Source organism: Erpetoichthys calabaricus, chromosome 16, assembly GCF_900747795.2.
Source record: "Erpetoichthys calabaricus chromosome 16, fErpCal1.3, whole genome shotgun sequence".
NCBI classification, from domain to species: Eukaryota; Metazoa; Chordata; class Cladistia; order Polypteriformes; family Polypteridae; genus Erpetoichthys; species Erpetoichthys calabaricus.
Window position 1 is genome coordinate 103,519,983 of NC_041409.2, and position 18,578 is coordinate 103,538,560.

Below are 18,578 nucleotides of genomic sequence, written 5' to 3' on the forward strand. Positions count from 1 at the left end.
ATAAAGTGATGCATTTTACCCCCACTGTTGCTCAGTTGTTATTCTTACTATTCCTACCATTGTTCCCCCTCATTCCTCCAGACTGTACTCCTTAAGGAATAATTCAATTTACTAAGCAATGAAAATGTGTGAGGCTGAATCGCAGTCCTCTTTAGCTACAGTATAAGTCTCGTCATCCAGAGCAATCTGCAAGGCCTACCTTACTGGGACGGCCAATGAAAGGGTTGTTTCCACAGCGCTGGTTTATCACGTCACGAATCAGGTGCTTCTGTCCATTGTAGGTTGTCAAAATGCTAATCTTGTCAGCCGGGTAACCCAGAAGTCGCATGTACATGAAAAGTGCCACAGCGTACTCTGCTTCTGCAAGGTTCTTTAAACATAAATAAATCAATAAAGACATGTCAGAAAGGGAGGAGAAAATAAATAGTAAAAATGCCAAAGTGCAGCAAATCCCTTATACGTATTCTGTAAGAAATTGAACGAAAAGTCATCTCCAAACTATTCTGCATACCACCTGACGTATAAACACATTGACATTACTGAACCTTATGCTATGCCAGTGCTGCAGACTAAGTTGTAAAACCGTTAAATATAAAGAAATTATTAGGTTAGGAAACTGGATGCAGAGACCACTAAAACATTCTGTAGAATTTTGCAGACCTTTTACTGTATTTGAAGAACTTGAGCAGAAAAACTAAAAAACATTGAAAAGAAAGAGTAAAAAATGATCATAAAAAATTGTCCACATGTAAGCTCAGTTTATTATTATAAACGAAGCACAACTAAGAATATCAATTTTTGGACATAAAGTGCTAATAATTCAGTTATTACTATTGCTCACCTAAGATCAGAAGAGTAAGAAGTGCACGCTACCGAAGCCTGCAGAGCCTCTTTAATGCTAGCAGACCAGACATTACGTTTCAGAAAGACACCCCACTGGGCTTCATTCCAAAACAAAGGCCATCCCAACAAATCTAGCAAGTGGGAGTTTAAGGGCGACGCCACCTTTAGCTCTACCGAGTGCACGCAGGGCTGAAAATGGAACCACCGACTGCAGGCTAAGTAAAGTCCTGAAGAGACGCCATCACGGGTGACATTTTGAGTTTGCACCTTCAAGTATCCTCAACAGAGACCGCTTGAATATCGGCATTATTAAATGAGCATGTTCTAACAAAGGTGCAGGTTGAAAAACTTCTCAGCTGCTGTAGAAACGGGTTAAAGAACCCACAAGGATGGAAGAAAAGGGCGAAAAGCCTGAGCTTTGCAAAGGCTGTGTAGCTACAACATACTACAACAGGCAGGCCCATAAAACTGAACGACTTGCAGCAAAGACGGCAGAAGGCCCAGGAAAGTGGAAATGCAAACGCCCAGTTGGCTGGACTTGTGTGCTCATCGGTTCACTTTACACTTAGAACATCTCTACTTACTATGGAAGCATTTTAGCAGCTCAAGCACAGTGCAATTTCCCAGAAATCCATCTGTAAAGACTTTTTAGACATTTTATCCTTTGTATAATTAGTGCTCCTTTGACTTTTGCCAAACTCATAACCAGTAAATCTTACTGAATCAAACACATACCTGGTAAAAATAAGGATTTGGTTCAGACTCCCCAATGCCATTGAAGTCCTCCACATTGATAAGCTGGAAATCAAAGGCAAGCCCAGCATTGGCTCTTTGAAATTCTGGTAGCAACTGAACATGAGGAAGGTTTCCCAAGTGCTTGTAACGCCAGTTGTATAAATTGCACAAACTGGAAAATAAAAAAAACAATTTGCTGAAGATCTTACTCAAGGCAGAGGGCATGAGCTGCAGTGTCTGAACAGATTAAAGTTAAGGTGATTTTACTTCTGTGTGTGTGTAACATACACACTTCTTTTAGGACTGTTTAAGGATTCATTTCCCTGTTAACTGAAGTAAAATGCAGTGTTGTCCTTTAATGATCAGCTTGATTAAAGCTGTTGAGAATGAAAGTTTATGAATCTGAGGAAAAGACTGACGAGTCTCCATTATCTTATTATTGACTTCCTGAACATTTACCTTGCTCTCGCTCTGCCTTGAGCATCCAGATCTACGGTTGGCACACCCAGCCGGACAAAGCGTGTGAACAAGGACTGCTCCATGTTGGAATATTTCTGGAAGGCCATATTTTTAATAACAGGAGGAAGCTGGTGGTGGTCACCAATCATAATCCAGCGTTTAAGTCGACTGAAGCCATCTTGTGGATTCTGCAGAAAGAAATTAAACCGATTAGAGAAGAACACAAATCCACTCTTAATGCAAAAGACGCCCGCGGTGTTCACACTACAGTGACCCAGAGCTAATCTGGGAGTCTCTATTAAGAATGCTAACTCTAATTCCTAAATGAAACCAGGAGCTTTTATGAAACCGTTCCCAGAATAGGGGACATAATATACCTATAAATTCTCATTAATCCCGACATCAATTTATACATGTTTTTAAACCAGTTTAACGTTAGAAAGTTGGATTAAACAAACTTAAAAAAAGGATAACACAATTAAGCATAATGAAAAAAAATAACTAATATGAAAACAAGCAGTATAAATAAATACAGATTTTACGGCATACGTTTTCACCTTCATTTGCAATACATCTGAAATCTCAATACATATTTAACAAATCCTTCAAAAATTATTTTTAATCACATTACTTTCTTGTATTCTGCATTAAAGCCTAAACAAATTTGACAGACTTATACGGTCATTATTGTCACATGTACAGAAAAATTCTTACTTGCATTTTGTAAAAGCTTTAGTGGCTAAACACACATGCGGCGCACGCACAACATCACGCAAGGTGGTGGGAGGCCTGGGCCTATCCCAGCAGCACTGGGCACAAGGCAGAGTCCTCTCATGCACACCCACACAGGCTTAATCTGGAATCGCTATTCAGCTGAGACCCCCCCGTGACCCGGGAAGAACAGATGCAAACTGCACAACCGAATCGACCAGGAGAGTGGGATCCTGGTCTGTGAGGCACACGAACGCAAGTATAACTAATAAGAGAGGACCTTTCAGTCCGTTGTGTTCATTTGGTTATCTAATAGTTCAATTTCTCCAAGATCGCATCCAGATACTTTCTGAGGGCTGTTTGTTCTCGATTTATAAGAATTTACCTGAAGAAGTGTTTCCCGAGGTCATTCTTAACTGCTATACTTCTTAATTTCCACATATGTGATTCACAATTTAACTGAAAGAATAAACTTTACTCAGACTTTTGGCTGTTCTGAAGACCTCAAAGAGCTCCATAAGCAGCCTCCTCTGCTCCGAACAAAACAAGTTCAACTCCCCTATTCTATTCCAGTCAAGAGAATACAAAACAGCCCGACAGCTCTGCAGCTCAGATACCCACCGCCTCATCATTTTCCCAAAAAATGTTCTAAAGAGTCAAAACGGGTTTCTCAATTCTCAACACATGTGCCTGTCACGGTAGGACTAACCGTTTAGTCCCATGATGCACTTGGTTGCTCTCCTCTGCTGCTTTGCCTTTATAATAGTGCAGTGACCAGAACTGTAAAAGTCGCCTCACTAGCAACACCTACAGTAATTAAACACAACATCTCTCGACTCCTGTACAACGGCTGTTACAATCCAGCCTAACATTTTAGCTGCTTCTGCACACAGCCTGGGCAGTAACAAGGGTGCATCAACATAACCACCTAAATCCTCTTCGGACATCACTTTCTGTAGCTCCAAATCAGCCATCTTCTTTTTCAAGTTAAACTTGCTAGCACTTTGCACTTTTCTCCATTAAACGTCACTCCCCGTGTATTCAGTCAGTTCAGAAGGCCCCCCCATCTGAATTGTTTCTTTGTAACCTTTCAACTTGACAGGATTAGATTGCTATTTATTTTTATACTTCTTTTGTCTTTTCTGTCTTCATATATGAAGGTGAGCAAGCAAAGTAAGCATTTCATTACATGGTTTTAACTTGTGTTTTTACTGTGTATATGACAATAAACTTCTTGTATCTTGTATTCAATTAGTATAAAGTAGAAAACTTTTGCTGAGTAAAGCATTGATAACTTCTGTGCTGGTTTTATTTTTGCCTTTCTGCTTGAAAAGACGAGATCTGACAGGTGCTGACCCCGCACTGGGCTTGAAACAAACTGGGTGATAAAAGTCAGAAGCCGTCAGCATCATTTCAGTCTACTCATCTGTATTTCCAAGAGGGGCTTCCCAATCGTGCCGAAATCCTCCCAGCTCTCCACAATGTCCAGTTGATTAAATAATTTGCTGCTTTTGAAATATCACAATCTGATGGCCTGTAGCAGACAACACTCGTCATGTCTTTAGACTTTGTCCAGATCAGCTTAACCCACAGTGATTCTGACACATTCCCTCCTCTGTGTCTCAATATCTCACATTTAGTGAGTGCCTCACCTCTTCCCCTCCCTCTCCATCTTTTGTTCCTGAAAGATGTCATCACCGTGTGGCAGGTCACGTCACAGGATCTTTCTCTTTCAGTTAACCAGCTATGGGTGCCTGTATGTTCCCAGTGAGGTGGTGCTGCAGGTACAGAGCTGACAGCAGCACAGATGTGCTAGCGGGATTGTGTTTCAGCTTTCAGGCGCTATTAAGGGAGAATGCCGACAACATGGGCCCAAATTAAGAGTAATTATTAGTGATGACCGCCAAGGAAGGGCGGAGAGCGGGTCTCGCACATAAACGAGTCCAAAGGATGGTTAAAGCATTGCGTACCGGTGGAAAGACAGCGCTTAGAGAAAGACTGTATGTGAGGGATGAGATAATTATGGGCAGTTGGGCGCAACTTAATCTTCTCTCTTCAGGGTAAACACCGAGTGCAACAGAAAGGGCGAGGGGACTTTTCAGATAGGTGTTGGTGATTGTGCTTTATTTCCACACACGTTTCGAGAGTGAGGGAGAGCTGCATTCCAGTCTTCTGAACTGGTGGTGACTGTTATTTGAAGGAGGAGGGAGAAGATGAAGGCCTGATTCAGTCCTGGAGCGTCATGAGGGAAAGATGAGCAGTGCGCTTTCTTGGAAGTGGTAAAACAAGGAGGGCACGAGAGAGAGATCGAGTGTGCAACCATGGAGGTGAAGGAACTACGTTTATGAATTGATGACTTGAGAAGGGAGATGCTGACCCACCTTGGGGATACGGAGTGCTTTTAATATGGATAACTCTTTCAACATATTGCTTTTTAATCTGGAAGAACGTCCATAGTTTGAGACCTTGAAGTGTAACAATTTGCACTTGGAACATCTGATTTGTTTGCTGTGAATTATAAATTCACAGTTTATTTATTTAGAAATCTATTCAGTCATGAACTGGAAGACTCTTCTCAATAAAAGAGTGTTTTTGCACTTCTATTGAAAGACAAGAACCTGAGTGCCACATTTTCCCACAAGGGATCTTGCTTATAAAATACAAGATGCCCCAACAGAGGCTGTGGGCACAGGGGCATCACATACCAATCAATATTTGATTCATCACTTTCATATAGCAATGATGCTGCATAGTAAGACTTAAAACATTTTAAAAGAGAAATGTTACACTCTGCAGTTTTGGATACATTTTTGGTTTGATTTTTTTCGTCCTGTATGTTTTCATCTGGGTTCCTCAAAGTTTGGAGTGCCTGATGCTCTTCTCAGCAAAGAGATTCTGAGGTCTGAATGACAAGACATTTTGGGAGGCGGTTGAAGGCAGCCCACGTGATGGCTGAAAGGAGACTGGGGTGACGACTCAAGGAGAGCAGACGGAATGGAAAAATAAAGAAGACTGAGGCCATTCATTTAGCAGTGTGGAGAGCTGAACAGCGCCATCTCTTGATGTGCCATGGTAGTGAACACGGCCAGCAGGAGACCTCTGTGACTAAGAAGTTATGTCACCAGGTTTACACAGTGGAAGGTCTGAGAAGCCAACAGCCCTTCATGGCAACGTCGCTATACGAGAGACAGTCGTACTACTTGAGAAGACAATAAGCAAGAGATGCCCACTCGATACTTGCCATTATTCATGCGTCCGATAACCCACCAACAACTCTAATCTTAACAACTGTGTACTGATGTTTTTTGAGAATGAAGTGCAAGGTACACCCTCAAAATGGGAGTATTGAGAAAGACACAAATGATTGGGCTTATCGCGTAACACCACTGACGCATAATGCAAAGGGTGCCGAACGTCACAGGATGTGTGCAATGTGATTGGCTCCTTAATGGAGTGGAACTCTGGAGGTCTGCAGCTAAACTCTATTGAGATTAATTGCCATCCATCACTAATTTTCTGGTAAATCGGAATGCAATATGTTAATATGGGAGGGTTAAAGCAAGGGGTGAAGGGAAAAACTGAGAAACCTAATAATTAAATTTGCAAAAGGTGATGTTCACTTTGTACATAACCTCCTAATTCCAAACGGATGTCTATCCTTTCCTGTTCTAGACAAAAGTGCCCCTTGAGCTACAGTTGTCTGACAAAAGGAAGCAAGTTCACAAAATTAAAGAAAGAAAAAGTAGCAATGTTATTTCTGAATATAAAAACATGAATAAGGACAGTAAAATATCAGATAATTGACTTCTAGGCTCCAAGAGCAATGCTTATTTACCTGGAGTAAGAGAGGAATGAATGTTTCGATTTCAAGAATCTGTGCCGCCTCTTCCATTAGGATATTGTCGTACTGCAAAAGAGAAAGAAAGATGGAAGATGGATCCTGTCGAGTGTCAATTCCCTTTTCAAATGCTGTCATCACTAATTATTATTTATACTTCAGTCCACACCTGACCATCAAATTCAACAGTGAGGTAAGGCGGCCAAACACCACCAAATGCCAACTTCCTGCTCTCAGAGCCCTGGGGAGCACCTAAATAACAAACTGACTGGCGCGGGTAGCCAAGTGCATGTCTCAAGTACTTCTTTTTATGTCATTTTTACCTTGAATCCCAACTCAACCAGGTCATGTCTTTTCAGCGCTGCATGTGTGCAGGTCATGGCAATGATCTTGGCTTCCTTCACAAGCAGATACTTGGATCTATCGAGCCCACTACGCAGAAGTTCAAACGCTCTGAACTCCTACAAAGAAAAACAGTCACTTCATGAAGTCTACATAAATTACTCTTATAAAAGTAAAACATTTATACAAAATAAAAGCAAAGTATCAAAGCCTATATAAAAAGAGTCAAGTGCGAGGCAAACCAGTGGCAAAGTGACAAGAGGCAGAGGATTTCAAGTAACAATCAATTCAATACATACAGTCAGATGCAAGGATACTGGAGGCTCTTTTTGTTATATACATTCATAAAATGTGTTTTAGGTTGAAAGACGAATATGTGACTTGTGTATAGAATGTCAGCTTTTATTTCTAGGTAATGTCTGACAGCAAACAATTCCGGAAAAAAGCCTCTGTTGTGTTTAGTTCCCCACAAGTGCTGGCCAAGTGGGTGTGCGGGTGACAGCTGATTTGTGCGGGTGACAGCTGATTCTAACTGCTTGGGTCAACACATAAGACCTCCAAGTTGTACTCAATGGAGTTTGAATTTGAGGTCAAAGATGCAAAACAAGATGAAAACGTGGGAACCGACGAGGACTGAAAAGCAAGCAATTGTGGAAATGGGATTAAAGCAAACGCCAGTCAGAGCTGCACAACAGCTTAACAACTGGGCATTTCAAAATGAACAGTATGGAGTACTGTGAAAAAGAAACAAACAGCTGGTGGTGGGAGCGAGCAAGTGATCTGCAACAAACAAGCCACCCCAGCCGATGAGAAACCCTAAAATAACATCAAAAGAAACAGAAGGCAGCCAACAGGGTGTAGGTGTGCAAGTGTTAATGGTAATCATTCACAGAAAGCTCCACTACAAGAAGCACACTTCTCATAAACATCAAGGGCAGACGAGCCAGACTGGAATTCCTAAAGAAGGTGAGCCAGAAGGGTTCTGGAGCGATGTGATAAAGATGAACCTCTGCAACAGTGATGTAATGGGAAAGAGTGTAGAAGAAACGGCACCAGTACTGGCTCACTGGTCTTTACTGATGATGCACAGTAAATGATGGTGGATGAAGAGTACAGAAACATCCAAACAAATGCCAACAAGCTCAATGGATGGAGGCTCATAATACAGCAAGACAATGACCTAAAACACACTGCCCACCTCAGCAAAGTGTTCATCAGAAAGAAAAAGTGGAAGGTTATGGGCTAGTCCAGTCAGATCTTCGAGATTTAAACCCAATTGTGAACGCATGTCTCCTACTGGAGAGGAAACCAAAGTCAGAAAGGCCCCAAAACAGGCAGCAACTGAAAGAAATGGCCACAGAGGCTCGGCAGAGCAGCCATATTAAGTTACCAAGTGCCTGGTAAAGTCAATGGCTCTGAGACTTGGCCAGTAATTTTGTGTACGGGGTATGCAGCCAAGTGCTAACTTTAACTTTATGTTGCTTCATATTCATTGGTCCTAATACTTCAGCTCAGCTGGAACTGGGGAACTAAACACAGCAAATGGCCTTTGTTCCCATATTGTTTTTGTGACATATAAAACAGTGTCCAGAAATAAAAGCTGAAATTCAGCACTTTAGTCTCATATTGATCATTGTTCACCTACACAACTTAGTTTATGAATATATAACAACAATAACCCAGACTGCTTCACTGGCCCAGTAGTTTTGCTTTTCACTATATATACATAGAGTACAATATGAAAAATGAAGATACAGAGGTGATGCAAAGGACTCGGTGGAAAATTCAGAAAAAAGACATTTAATATCATGAATATCCGCAACCTTAAGGCATTTATAAACATTAGCCATAATGACATTTATACTTCCATATACATGAGGAGGACTCTGCTTTCAAGGGCAGACGTGCAATGCATTTGGTTGTCTTGTTGCATAAATAGCCATAAGCTGAATTTCACAAACGGAGGCCTGCATGGTGTTTTGACACATGACATGCCGTGGAGATGACTGAGATACAAACTTGAACCAGTGTCATTCGCTCTGCTGCTCCAGATGCCAGTAAAGGAGAGCTGGACAGTTTCTGTTCAGGAGAAAATATTGGAGAATAAAATCCAAGGGAAGACCACCAAGTGCAAGTTCAGACAAGCACACCATTTGTCTGAGCCTTCAGCTTCTCATGTCAGCCGCAGTGTTGAAACCGGGACTTGGTACTCGTGTTGCTGGAATGCTGAAGATATGTGGAAAAGCACACAGCGTCATGGAAAAGGATTTGCCCCCTGCCTGATTTTCTCTATTTTTGCTTAGTCATAACACTAACTTGTTTATGATCTCCAGGCAGGTTTAAAATAATACAAAAGACAATCTGAGTAAAGGCAATACCCAATCTTTAAACAATCATTTGATTTAATGAAGGAAAAACGTTTACAACACCTAGATTGCCCCCTTAGTCACTCAATCCACCAATGAACCCAATGTAGGGCTGACGCATCTGGACAAATAGACGGAAATCAAAAAAGATGCTCCAGCTGCACACAATGGAACAAGCCAGTCAAACTCTGCCATTTTGGGAAACACAGCCAATGAGTGCCCTGAGAGTATTCCACATTTTCACTAAGGTGTCACACTGAGGGTGTGAGAAGTCGCTCATGATTGGCACCAGCTTTGCCAACATCCTTCTCTCTACCCTGCGATCCTGATTAACCCTCACCATCCATTACTAGCCCACCATCGCAGTGTGCCAATATACCAATGACAGCACATATTTAGCTTCTTCATGGAAAAAGTGCTAAAGTGAACTGCACAAATGAAAAAAAACAGTTAAAAGCTTGGATAAAAGTGTAGATAATAATGGCAACAATATGATAAACGTAAAAAAATGACCTTAAAATAGTGATCAGAAGCAAAGCTTAAAGACTAAACACTCAAGCTAAAGAGCTTACAAATTGAGTATTTAGCAGAAAGTAATTAAAAAGGAGGACAATGTCAGCGACTGAGAAATGAGGACAGGCGCTTGGCTGCGTTTACTACATGGCGCACCACAAACGGCCAAACTGAAGTGCAAAGTCGTGTAAATTACAGATGCCAGTGACGGCCTGGCAGTTCACTAATCCGACCTCAAGGCCACCACAGCAAAGGGGAAACTAAACTTAGTGGATTTCCGGTTTTTATTTGTACAACGGCACGACAGAAATATGGAGCCACATACCTCCAGCTGAGTAAATATCTTCCTTATATGTCTGAAGCAGCCTTCAGCGATGTCCATGTCTTCGTCATAAGACTGCCCTTTAAAAACTGGTTGGGGGGCATTAGAGAAATATTTGTGAAAGGGGAAATATCTGGAGACCTCCTCTACATCGACCGTCTTGCCTGGCTTTGCCTTTACCTTGCTAAGATATTCTTCCCAACGTGACATAACCTGTAAAAAGAGAAGTATGTAAAAAGCAAGCCGGTTACTAAAAAGGTGCTAAAGAAATAAAATATATTATTAACAAACAAATCCCCCCATTTGAATTCCACAAATTAGGGGAGGTCACAAACATTCAAATTCTTTCTCTGTCCCTTTTAACTGTTCGCATTTATTGTGGCGTACGTGTCCATTGGAGTTGAAAATACACACAACAGAGCAGAGCAATGGAACCTGACAGCACAAAAGAACTCCATCTTCTTCAGGGATGTGTCCAAAGCTCACCAGGAAGAACGGTAAAGGAAAAGAGGCAGCACTAAACCCGAGCACTCTGCGGAGCCCAGCCTCAAGCTATCTGGGCAGCACATGGAGATCCACACAATCAGCTTGGCATCATGGGACAGCACATGCACAACGACAAGCTGGCTCAATAACAAAAGGAGAAACCACAGTAAGGCACGCAGGCAGCAGCATATTAATGGGCTTTGAAAGGACCGCCGCAAGATGTCATAGACCCCGGACGAGCCCAGATGAAGTAAGGGGAGATGCGGGTTGTCCCCTCAATCACTAATTAGCTGGCACTTTCTGTTCAGACATGTGGTCCAACACTCCTTTATCTCCAAAAATGGCAAATGAGCTTGGGGTGTACTTCTAATGTCTGTGAGTAACATGGCCGCATCATTTTAGTTTTGCTTCCACAGGCCCCAATTTCAAATAACAATAAGTGGCCAGTTACTACCTTGATTAAACAATTAATGAGGAGTCTTAAAAGGTCTTGGATTTGTTTCACATACAGTAGCTCTCATCCATAACAGCAGCATTCTCTAAAATGATCAAAAAGTGCAGATTAACATTTTCAGGGCAAACAAAAGTCAACATCAAGGTGCAGAAGGCTGACGCCATTGTTAAGCATCGGCGAAGTCGCCTCGAGTGTTCTGTCCGATTCATCCACTAGCTGGCAGCACAGGCTGCAATATGAACCGAGGCTCATGTAGGTCAAGAGGCCAGCAGGGAAGGATTTCATTGTTCTACATACGCATGACAATGGACTGCATTTGAGGCCTCCTTTGGCCCGAGGCCACAGAAGAGTGGTCCTGGGGATCCAAATGTGCGAGGTGGTGACACAGATGTCACCACTACTCTGATGGGTTTTCTTTTCAGGTGTCCCACACTCAGATCTTGCAAGACACCAATTTCTTGCCACATATTAAGCTGAAATGTCTCGGCACTACTAAGTTCCCATCATTTTTAGATGTTTTGTCGTCACTGCATTCTGAAACGTGATTAACGTTACTCTTGGACAATGAAGTGAAATATTTAATATAACACAAAGCAGCTAATCAATAAAACAAATGGAGCTATCAATGACTTGTGGCAGGCCTAGAGCCAGAGCTCATTCTGATGCCAAGTATCCCAGTACTCTTCTATTAATTAGTCACACAAGTTCACCAACAAACTAAAGCTCCCATAAGCTGACACCGCGAGAGATTCTCTCACTGCATCCATCAGGAGAGGCAGGACCCTGTCCAAGACTTGGCACCTTCCTTACATCAGATGACTAAAAATGTGGCCAAAACACACGATGCCTTACTCTGGAACTGAGCTGTGTTTTTTCATCACTTAAAACCTCCGGAAGAGCCGCCATACCTTTAAAGAATGCCTTTTGCCACCATTTGAATTTTTCATTCACAAAAAGATTACACTACTGGATATCAGACAGCACACACTTGTGCCAACTGGGGACAAGGAGGACAATATCTGTGCTGAGATTCCCCTTTTAATGGCCACAGAAGACTTCAAACACTTATTTCAGCAGCAATGCATTTTCACACTTCTAACACACCAGATTCTTCAGTTAGTTGTTGTGACATAATTGACCGAGGCTCCTTCAAAGTGAAGCAGACCCTGCGGACTGATAAAGCAAATCTCTAAGCCACGATAGTGCGTACAGCAAATGCATTAAAAGAATCTGCGAAATAACAACAAAACATGAAAGCGTACAAAATCATGTTTAATGCTGGGCCTTCTGTAGATATTGTAAAAATGCAAGCAGTCACTGGAGATTACAGGCAAGATGCGCGTTGACAGACCACGTTAATTTATGAGGCCAGAGTCGCTCCCATTAATTAAATGTAGGCCATGACACCAATTTCAGTGACTGGCCAAGAAAGTTTGTGGCAGAAAGGCTGCCACACATCTTTGGCATTGAAGGAAGACTTTGATAACCAGGGAGAGCTGAAAAACCAAACACTCGCAGCTTTTCAGTGGATGATGTGGCACCTTGCCCAAACACGAATGGCTTTAGCTATTTTAGGAGTTTGGGTTTTTTTATTCTCTTTTGATTTTTCCTCCAGTTTTTAAAAAGGTAACTTCATCCACATTTGTGAAGACTGCCAAATGTGTGTTATGCCAACTTTTAACTACTATGAGGAGCCGGACTGAGCTGGCATATTAAGGAATGTACAAGCTGCCTTTGTTCTTTGGCATTTCTAGTAAGGTGGCACAAAGTTGCCCTCAAATCCTCATAACTCTGTCAAAAAATTGGTTTAAAAATATATATATATATTATTTATTTTTACAAAATGCATATAAAGTGGTGGCATTTGTGGCAGGTTGTCTTCCTGGATGCTCAATTATCTCCACTCTTAATTTTACGGCCTGACTTTATTTTGATTTAACAAACAGTTTGAAGTTCTCACAGTACAAGCATATTATATCTACAATGGTCGTTCTCATCCTATGCTAGATGACCGGCACAATGGGGAGCCTCAGAGTCTGCTTCATGATAGCATGCCAACATACCAGACATGGCTTTGCTGCAATTCTTCCAAAGACATCCATTTTCTCTCCATCTAAAGAAGTCAGCTGATGGACATCTTTAAATGTGTCTGCTTCTCTGCTTCCTTTTCCTGTTTTTCTGTGGTAGAATTGTGTGCCACCAACACCTGATCAAAGTGCCAGTTAGCCACATAATATGCTGAAATAAACACGGACACTCCAACTGTCGACAAGACCAACTGCATCGAATCCTCTGGAGCAGTGAATCCCAAACTCGGTCCTGGAGACCCCCTATGGCTGCAGGTTTTTGTTCCAACCAGACTCGGTGATAATCATCGCTAACAGCTGATCTCATTTCATTAGCTGCTCTTTTTTACTCTTCTCTAATTCAGCATTCAGAAAAACACAACAGTATGGTTTTTACATTTAGAAATATTTCTATTTTTTTCTAAAGCTATAAATGCCTAACTCTCTTTTGTTTTATTTTCTCCTTTTCCTGTGTAGTTCGCTCCCTTCATTTAACCCTATTAGTGACACCAGCATAGCAGACACCCAGGATGGTGAAAGCAGCAACGATTAGTAAAGAATTAATTAAATAACCAGAACTAATGGAAAAGCAGAATAAAAATTTGGTTGAAAATACTGGTAACAACTTTAAAAAATTACATATTCCCCATATAACTGCTTATTACATTTTTATAAAAAAATCTACCAAAGTTAGTTCTGTAATTTCTACATTGACTCCAAAACACAGAAACTGGGTAATAATGACTCACTTAATTAGGCTAAGAGTCCAAGGAAAAGCGGAAGTTGATTGGAATAAAAACCAGCAGCCACAGGGGGTCTCCAGGAGCGAGTTTGGGAAGCACTGCTCTAGGGGGAAGTTTAACAACATTCAGAAATGAATGGGGTACATTTAGGTGAGGTAGGATGCCCACTGGGGGCTGAGGGTCTTTTTTGCAGGTTTTGTTGGACACCCCCCGACCCCCCCACATTTTGCCCTTTTTTTTCTGTCCTCCCCAGCCATCTGACCACAGCACTGGACATACAAATGATGACCATGGTGGCGGCACATGTGCATTGTCACACCGTGTCTTTGCAGTTTTTGCAAATTAGTAGTATTATAGTTTTATCTTTGTTTATCTTTCTGTGATACAGTTGTGCAAATGAGTCATATAGCACACTAAAACTTTTGAATCTTTTTGTGGCACTGTTTGTGAAAATGCAGCACTGGACGACGTTCAACTGCCTCCACAGATGGTCAGGACACCATCCATCCATCCATTTTCCAACCCGCTGAATCCCAACACAGGGTCACGGGGGTCTGCTGGAGTGAATCTCAGCCAACAAAGAGCACAAGGCAGAAACCAATCCTGGGCAGGGTGCCAGCCAACCGCAGGACACACAAAAACACACCCACACACCAAGCACACACTAGGGCCAATTCAGAATCGCCAATCCACCTAACCTGCATGTCTTTGGACTGTGGGAGGAAACCGGAGCGCCCGGAGGAAACCCACGCAGACACGGGGAGAACATGCAAACTCCACGCAGGGAGGACCCGGGAAGCGAACCCAGGCCCCCAGGTCTCCCAACTGCGAGGCAGCAGCGCTACCCACTGCGCCACCGTGCAGCCCTCAGGACACCACGGTCTAGCAAATCAGCTCTACCGACAGGAGACTGTAAAGAAAGGAGAGGCCAGCGTGGAGGCATTCGGGTGAGGCTTCAGCAAACCCCTCACCATCTACGTCTGCCAAGCACTTTTCTCACCAATGTTCAGTCTTTGGCAAACAAGCTCGACGAACGATGACTACGGATAACCTCAAACTCGTGTGATTTTCACACAAACATGCTTAAATGGCCTTATCCTGGACATTGCAATTGAGCTGGAGGGGCCGTTTACAAATATCTAATTTTGTATATAAAAATATATCTCTATTTATTCATACCATGATCAGAATTCTTATCTATTTACTCTTTCTTGTAAATTCAAATATCACATACAGTAAATATTCTCATTTGTATGCTGCCTTATTGCACCTGACTCCACTATTTGCACTTGCTGCTTAGATGCCAAACTGCATTTCACTGTATCTGGACAATGACAATAACGCTGAATTGAATGTAATCTAATCTAATTAGAGGCGTAAAGATGAATCTTTCTATAAGCACTCGTTTGTTTCTATCACTTACATATTTGTGCTAAGTAAGTGCATCTCCTGTTTTCAGAATGCCACTTATTCATTCTTATCGATTTCTAAATGGCTTTGTTTTTTCTTGCAGCTTCTTCTTTGACACGTTGTACAGCACTCTGCGCTACATTTATTATATGAAGGTGTGGTACAGAAAGAACTTAAAGATGTTGTGAGAGCTGAAGGGCACCCTATATGGGGTTGGATGCTGCCATGATTGGCTCCAGCAGCCTGCAACTCGGTTATGGGGTAAAGAGAACACTGGGATGTTACTTAGAAAACAGAAATCTGTGGTTTCTAGTTTGTTATTTCTATTGAATGTTGTATAAAATGTTCGTATAAGAAGTGTATTTTCTCTGAGATTATATTTTCAGGCATGTACACACCATTTTCTTTTTTACAACAGCCAGTCTTATCTCACCAAATGAAGAAAGAGTAATATTAACTTATTTATAAAAGCTGGTGCGATTTATTTGTTATACATATATTATGTACCAATATGCCCTGTGATGAGATGATGTCTGGTCCAGGGAATGTCTGCACTCAAGGTTGCTGGGATAAGCTCATCTGAACTGCAATCAGTGGTGCGCGTACTGAATATATGCACTAAAATCTGAAGTGTCACTTGTCCATGTTACAAATAAACGAGCATTGAGGAGGACAAGCAGCAGTTTCGCAATACAACATAACCTCCTTTGAAACATCAAAAGTGAACATCAGCACACAGATCCAGCATGCTGGTCAGACGGAGACCAAGAAATCAGAATCACAAACTCCACAGGTTGCCCTCAAGACCCCTTATTCAGCTATGACATCCACAGATTGCCTTGTCATGTTGCTCGAGACAGAAAATGGACAGTTATAAGTTATACATCACAACACCAACATATTCAGCATGTATTTGTATATATAAAGGTTTATAGGATTAGTGTCATTGCATATACTCAAGCAAAAGGAAGCTTCCAGCCAGTTTGCATGCAGTTTCTGTTTCCATACAAATCCCTCTAATATTTAGGGGTAGGAAAGAAATCAAATGTGTACAAATAAGGATGTTTAACGCTTACCACAAAGACAGAATCTGATAAACATCAAGAAAAAGGGCCATTCTATAAACTATATCACAATCGTTTTTGTTCTGCTTTTCCGCAGAAGCCACATGCTCAGCTGGCCCAGGCCTCCCAATCCCCAGTCAATTCCCGCAGCCCTGCTCTCCCAGGACAGTTTAGAGATGTAACGTGTCCTGGGTCTACCCTTTGGTCTTCTCCCAGTGGGCCTTGTACACATCTCAGGGGAGGCACCAGTTGGCATTTTAGCTACAAACCACTTCAACTGGCTTCTCTCTAAGTGGAGGAGCAATGGGTTCAGCTCCAAGCTGCTCCCATACTGCCAGGTTCTTCAGCTCATCACAGAGGGTAAGCCATGCATCTGCAATCTCATTCTTTCTGTCACCATCCACGGCTAGTGACTATAGGCCAGAACAGTGACGTAGGCTGACCAGTAAATAAACAAATTGCACTAATTTGCATGTTAACCTCCTGATTGGTTAATTTACTGATCATACTCCTGACAAACTTCACTCTAACATGTGACGAACAACCCCGAACAAAGCACATGAACTCTTTCACCTATGGAAGCTGCTTATCCTTCACCTGCAACAAATAGCTACTCTTTTCTGAAAGAGGGACAAGGCTGCAAACCATCCCAGTGTCCACTGGAGACCGAGATTTGGAGGGCAGACTCTTAGACTCTCAAACTGGTTTGTTTCAGACCTTGACAGTACCTTGATATGCTATCCATGGAAGTGTTGAACAGAAGAAGAGATGACACCCCCTTGGTAGAGGAAAAGCCCACATTGAAACATCTCGACTTGATGCATTAGTGATCACAATTCTCACTCAGCAACACAGGGACCAGCAGGCAGGCAGCAGTGGTCCGCGGCATCCCATAATCTTTCTTGCAGGACATTCCACAAGGTAGCATAGCGTACAAGGTTGTAAGCTTTATCCAAATGCACAAAGCACACTTTCACTGACCTCAAGTGTCTGTACAAGAATAAAAAAACGCTGGTCTGCCTGTCCATGGTTAGGGCAGAATCCACGCTGTTGCTCCCAAATTTGAAGTTCAATTACTGGATGAAGAGTCCTTTCCTGTACTCCATACATGGGCTTTGCCAAAGATGCTGAGGAGTGCAATCTCTTAATGATTAGAAAACACCCCGTCAAGCCCTTTTCCAAAGAAGGGGGGAAGCCACCCCAATCAGGCAGAAGTGCAAAACTGAATAGGAACATTAGCACAACCTCCCAGAATATCCAGTGCTTTAAACACCTCCAGCCAAATCTCAAAAAGCACTGCAGCCGTGCCACAACAAAGCAACCTTAGCCACAGAGGAGACCCCAAAAGAGCCAATGCTCCTCAAACTGTCTCCTCCAAGGAGGTGGACAAGATTCTTGAGTTCCTCAAAGTGCTCCTTTCAACGCTTAACGATAACCTCAGTTAAGGTTCATGTTTCATTGCCCTGGCTGAGAATAGCCAAGGCGATATCCCAGGTACCCTTCCCGGGTTTGTCAGAACATCATCAAGGCAGTCTGAAGATCATCTGTAGCTTCACTAAACTTCACCCACACACCTGACATCTCCCAGAGGCAAAAGGACAATTCATTCTTAACAGAGTCACCCGCTGGCTGCTACTGGCGCCTCGACTGAAAGCAAGTTTACCCAAATGCCCAGAACACAGAGATCAGAACACAGAGATCAGATCACACAACTAAGTTCACATAATGGCTAAAAGAAAATAACATGGTAAAAACACACAAGTCAGACTTTGCATTAGAGTTTTGATTCAAAATAATATTTCAAATAATAGCACAAAAGAAAATTGTATAGACAAAATTGATGGGACTCTTAACTTAATATTTGGTTGCACAACCTTCAGAGTTTTCTATCACTGCCCACAAGCCATTCCTAGAGCGCTCCATAAGACCTCTGCACCTGTCCACAGGTCGTGCGGCCCACACGTCCTGAGCAAAGTGCTCCAGCGGGGTCAGGTGTGAAAGAGGGTCTTCAAAAGACTGCATGTCGCAGTTCTTTCCATAGATTTTCCATAGGATTCAAATCAGGGATCCTAGACAGACACTTCTGAATAGTCCAGTGTTTTGTTCTTAGCCATTCTTGGGTCATTTTAGATGTGCTTATGTGGCTTATTATCATGTTAGCCCTGGGAATGAGGGAGATATTACCAACCTGGCAGTACTTTTGGCACCAGAATGTCCCAATAGTCT

At 42.2% G+C, this 18,578-nt stretch overlaps 1 protein-coding gene across 2 annotated transcripts in view; it reads right to left on the reverse strand.

The window, feature by feature from the left end:
• aqr (aquarius intron-binding spliceosomal factor) overlaps positions 1-18,578 on the reverse strand; it is an 869,120-nt gene that overhangs the window by 771,174 nt on the left and 79,368 nt on the right. For both annotated transcript variants that reach the window (XM_051919988.1, XM_051919987.1), the window contains exons 27-32: positions 10,133-10,342; positions 6,910-7,047; positions 6,584-6,655; positions 2,038-2,225; positions 1,579-1,750; positions 200-370 (exon numbers count right to left, since the gene is read on the reverse strand). In XM_051919988.1, coding sequence (XP_051775948.1) covers positions 200-370; positions 1,579-1,750; positions 2,038-2,225; positions 6,584-6,655; positions 6,910-7,047; positions 10,133-10,342 — 951 coding nt within the window. The remainder of the gene's footprint in view (positions 1-199; positions 371-1,578; positions 1,751-2,037; positions 2,226-6,583; positions 6,656-6,909; positions 7,048-10,132; positions 10,343-18,578) is intronic.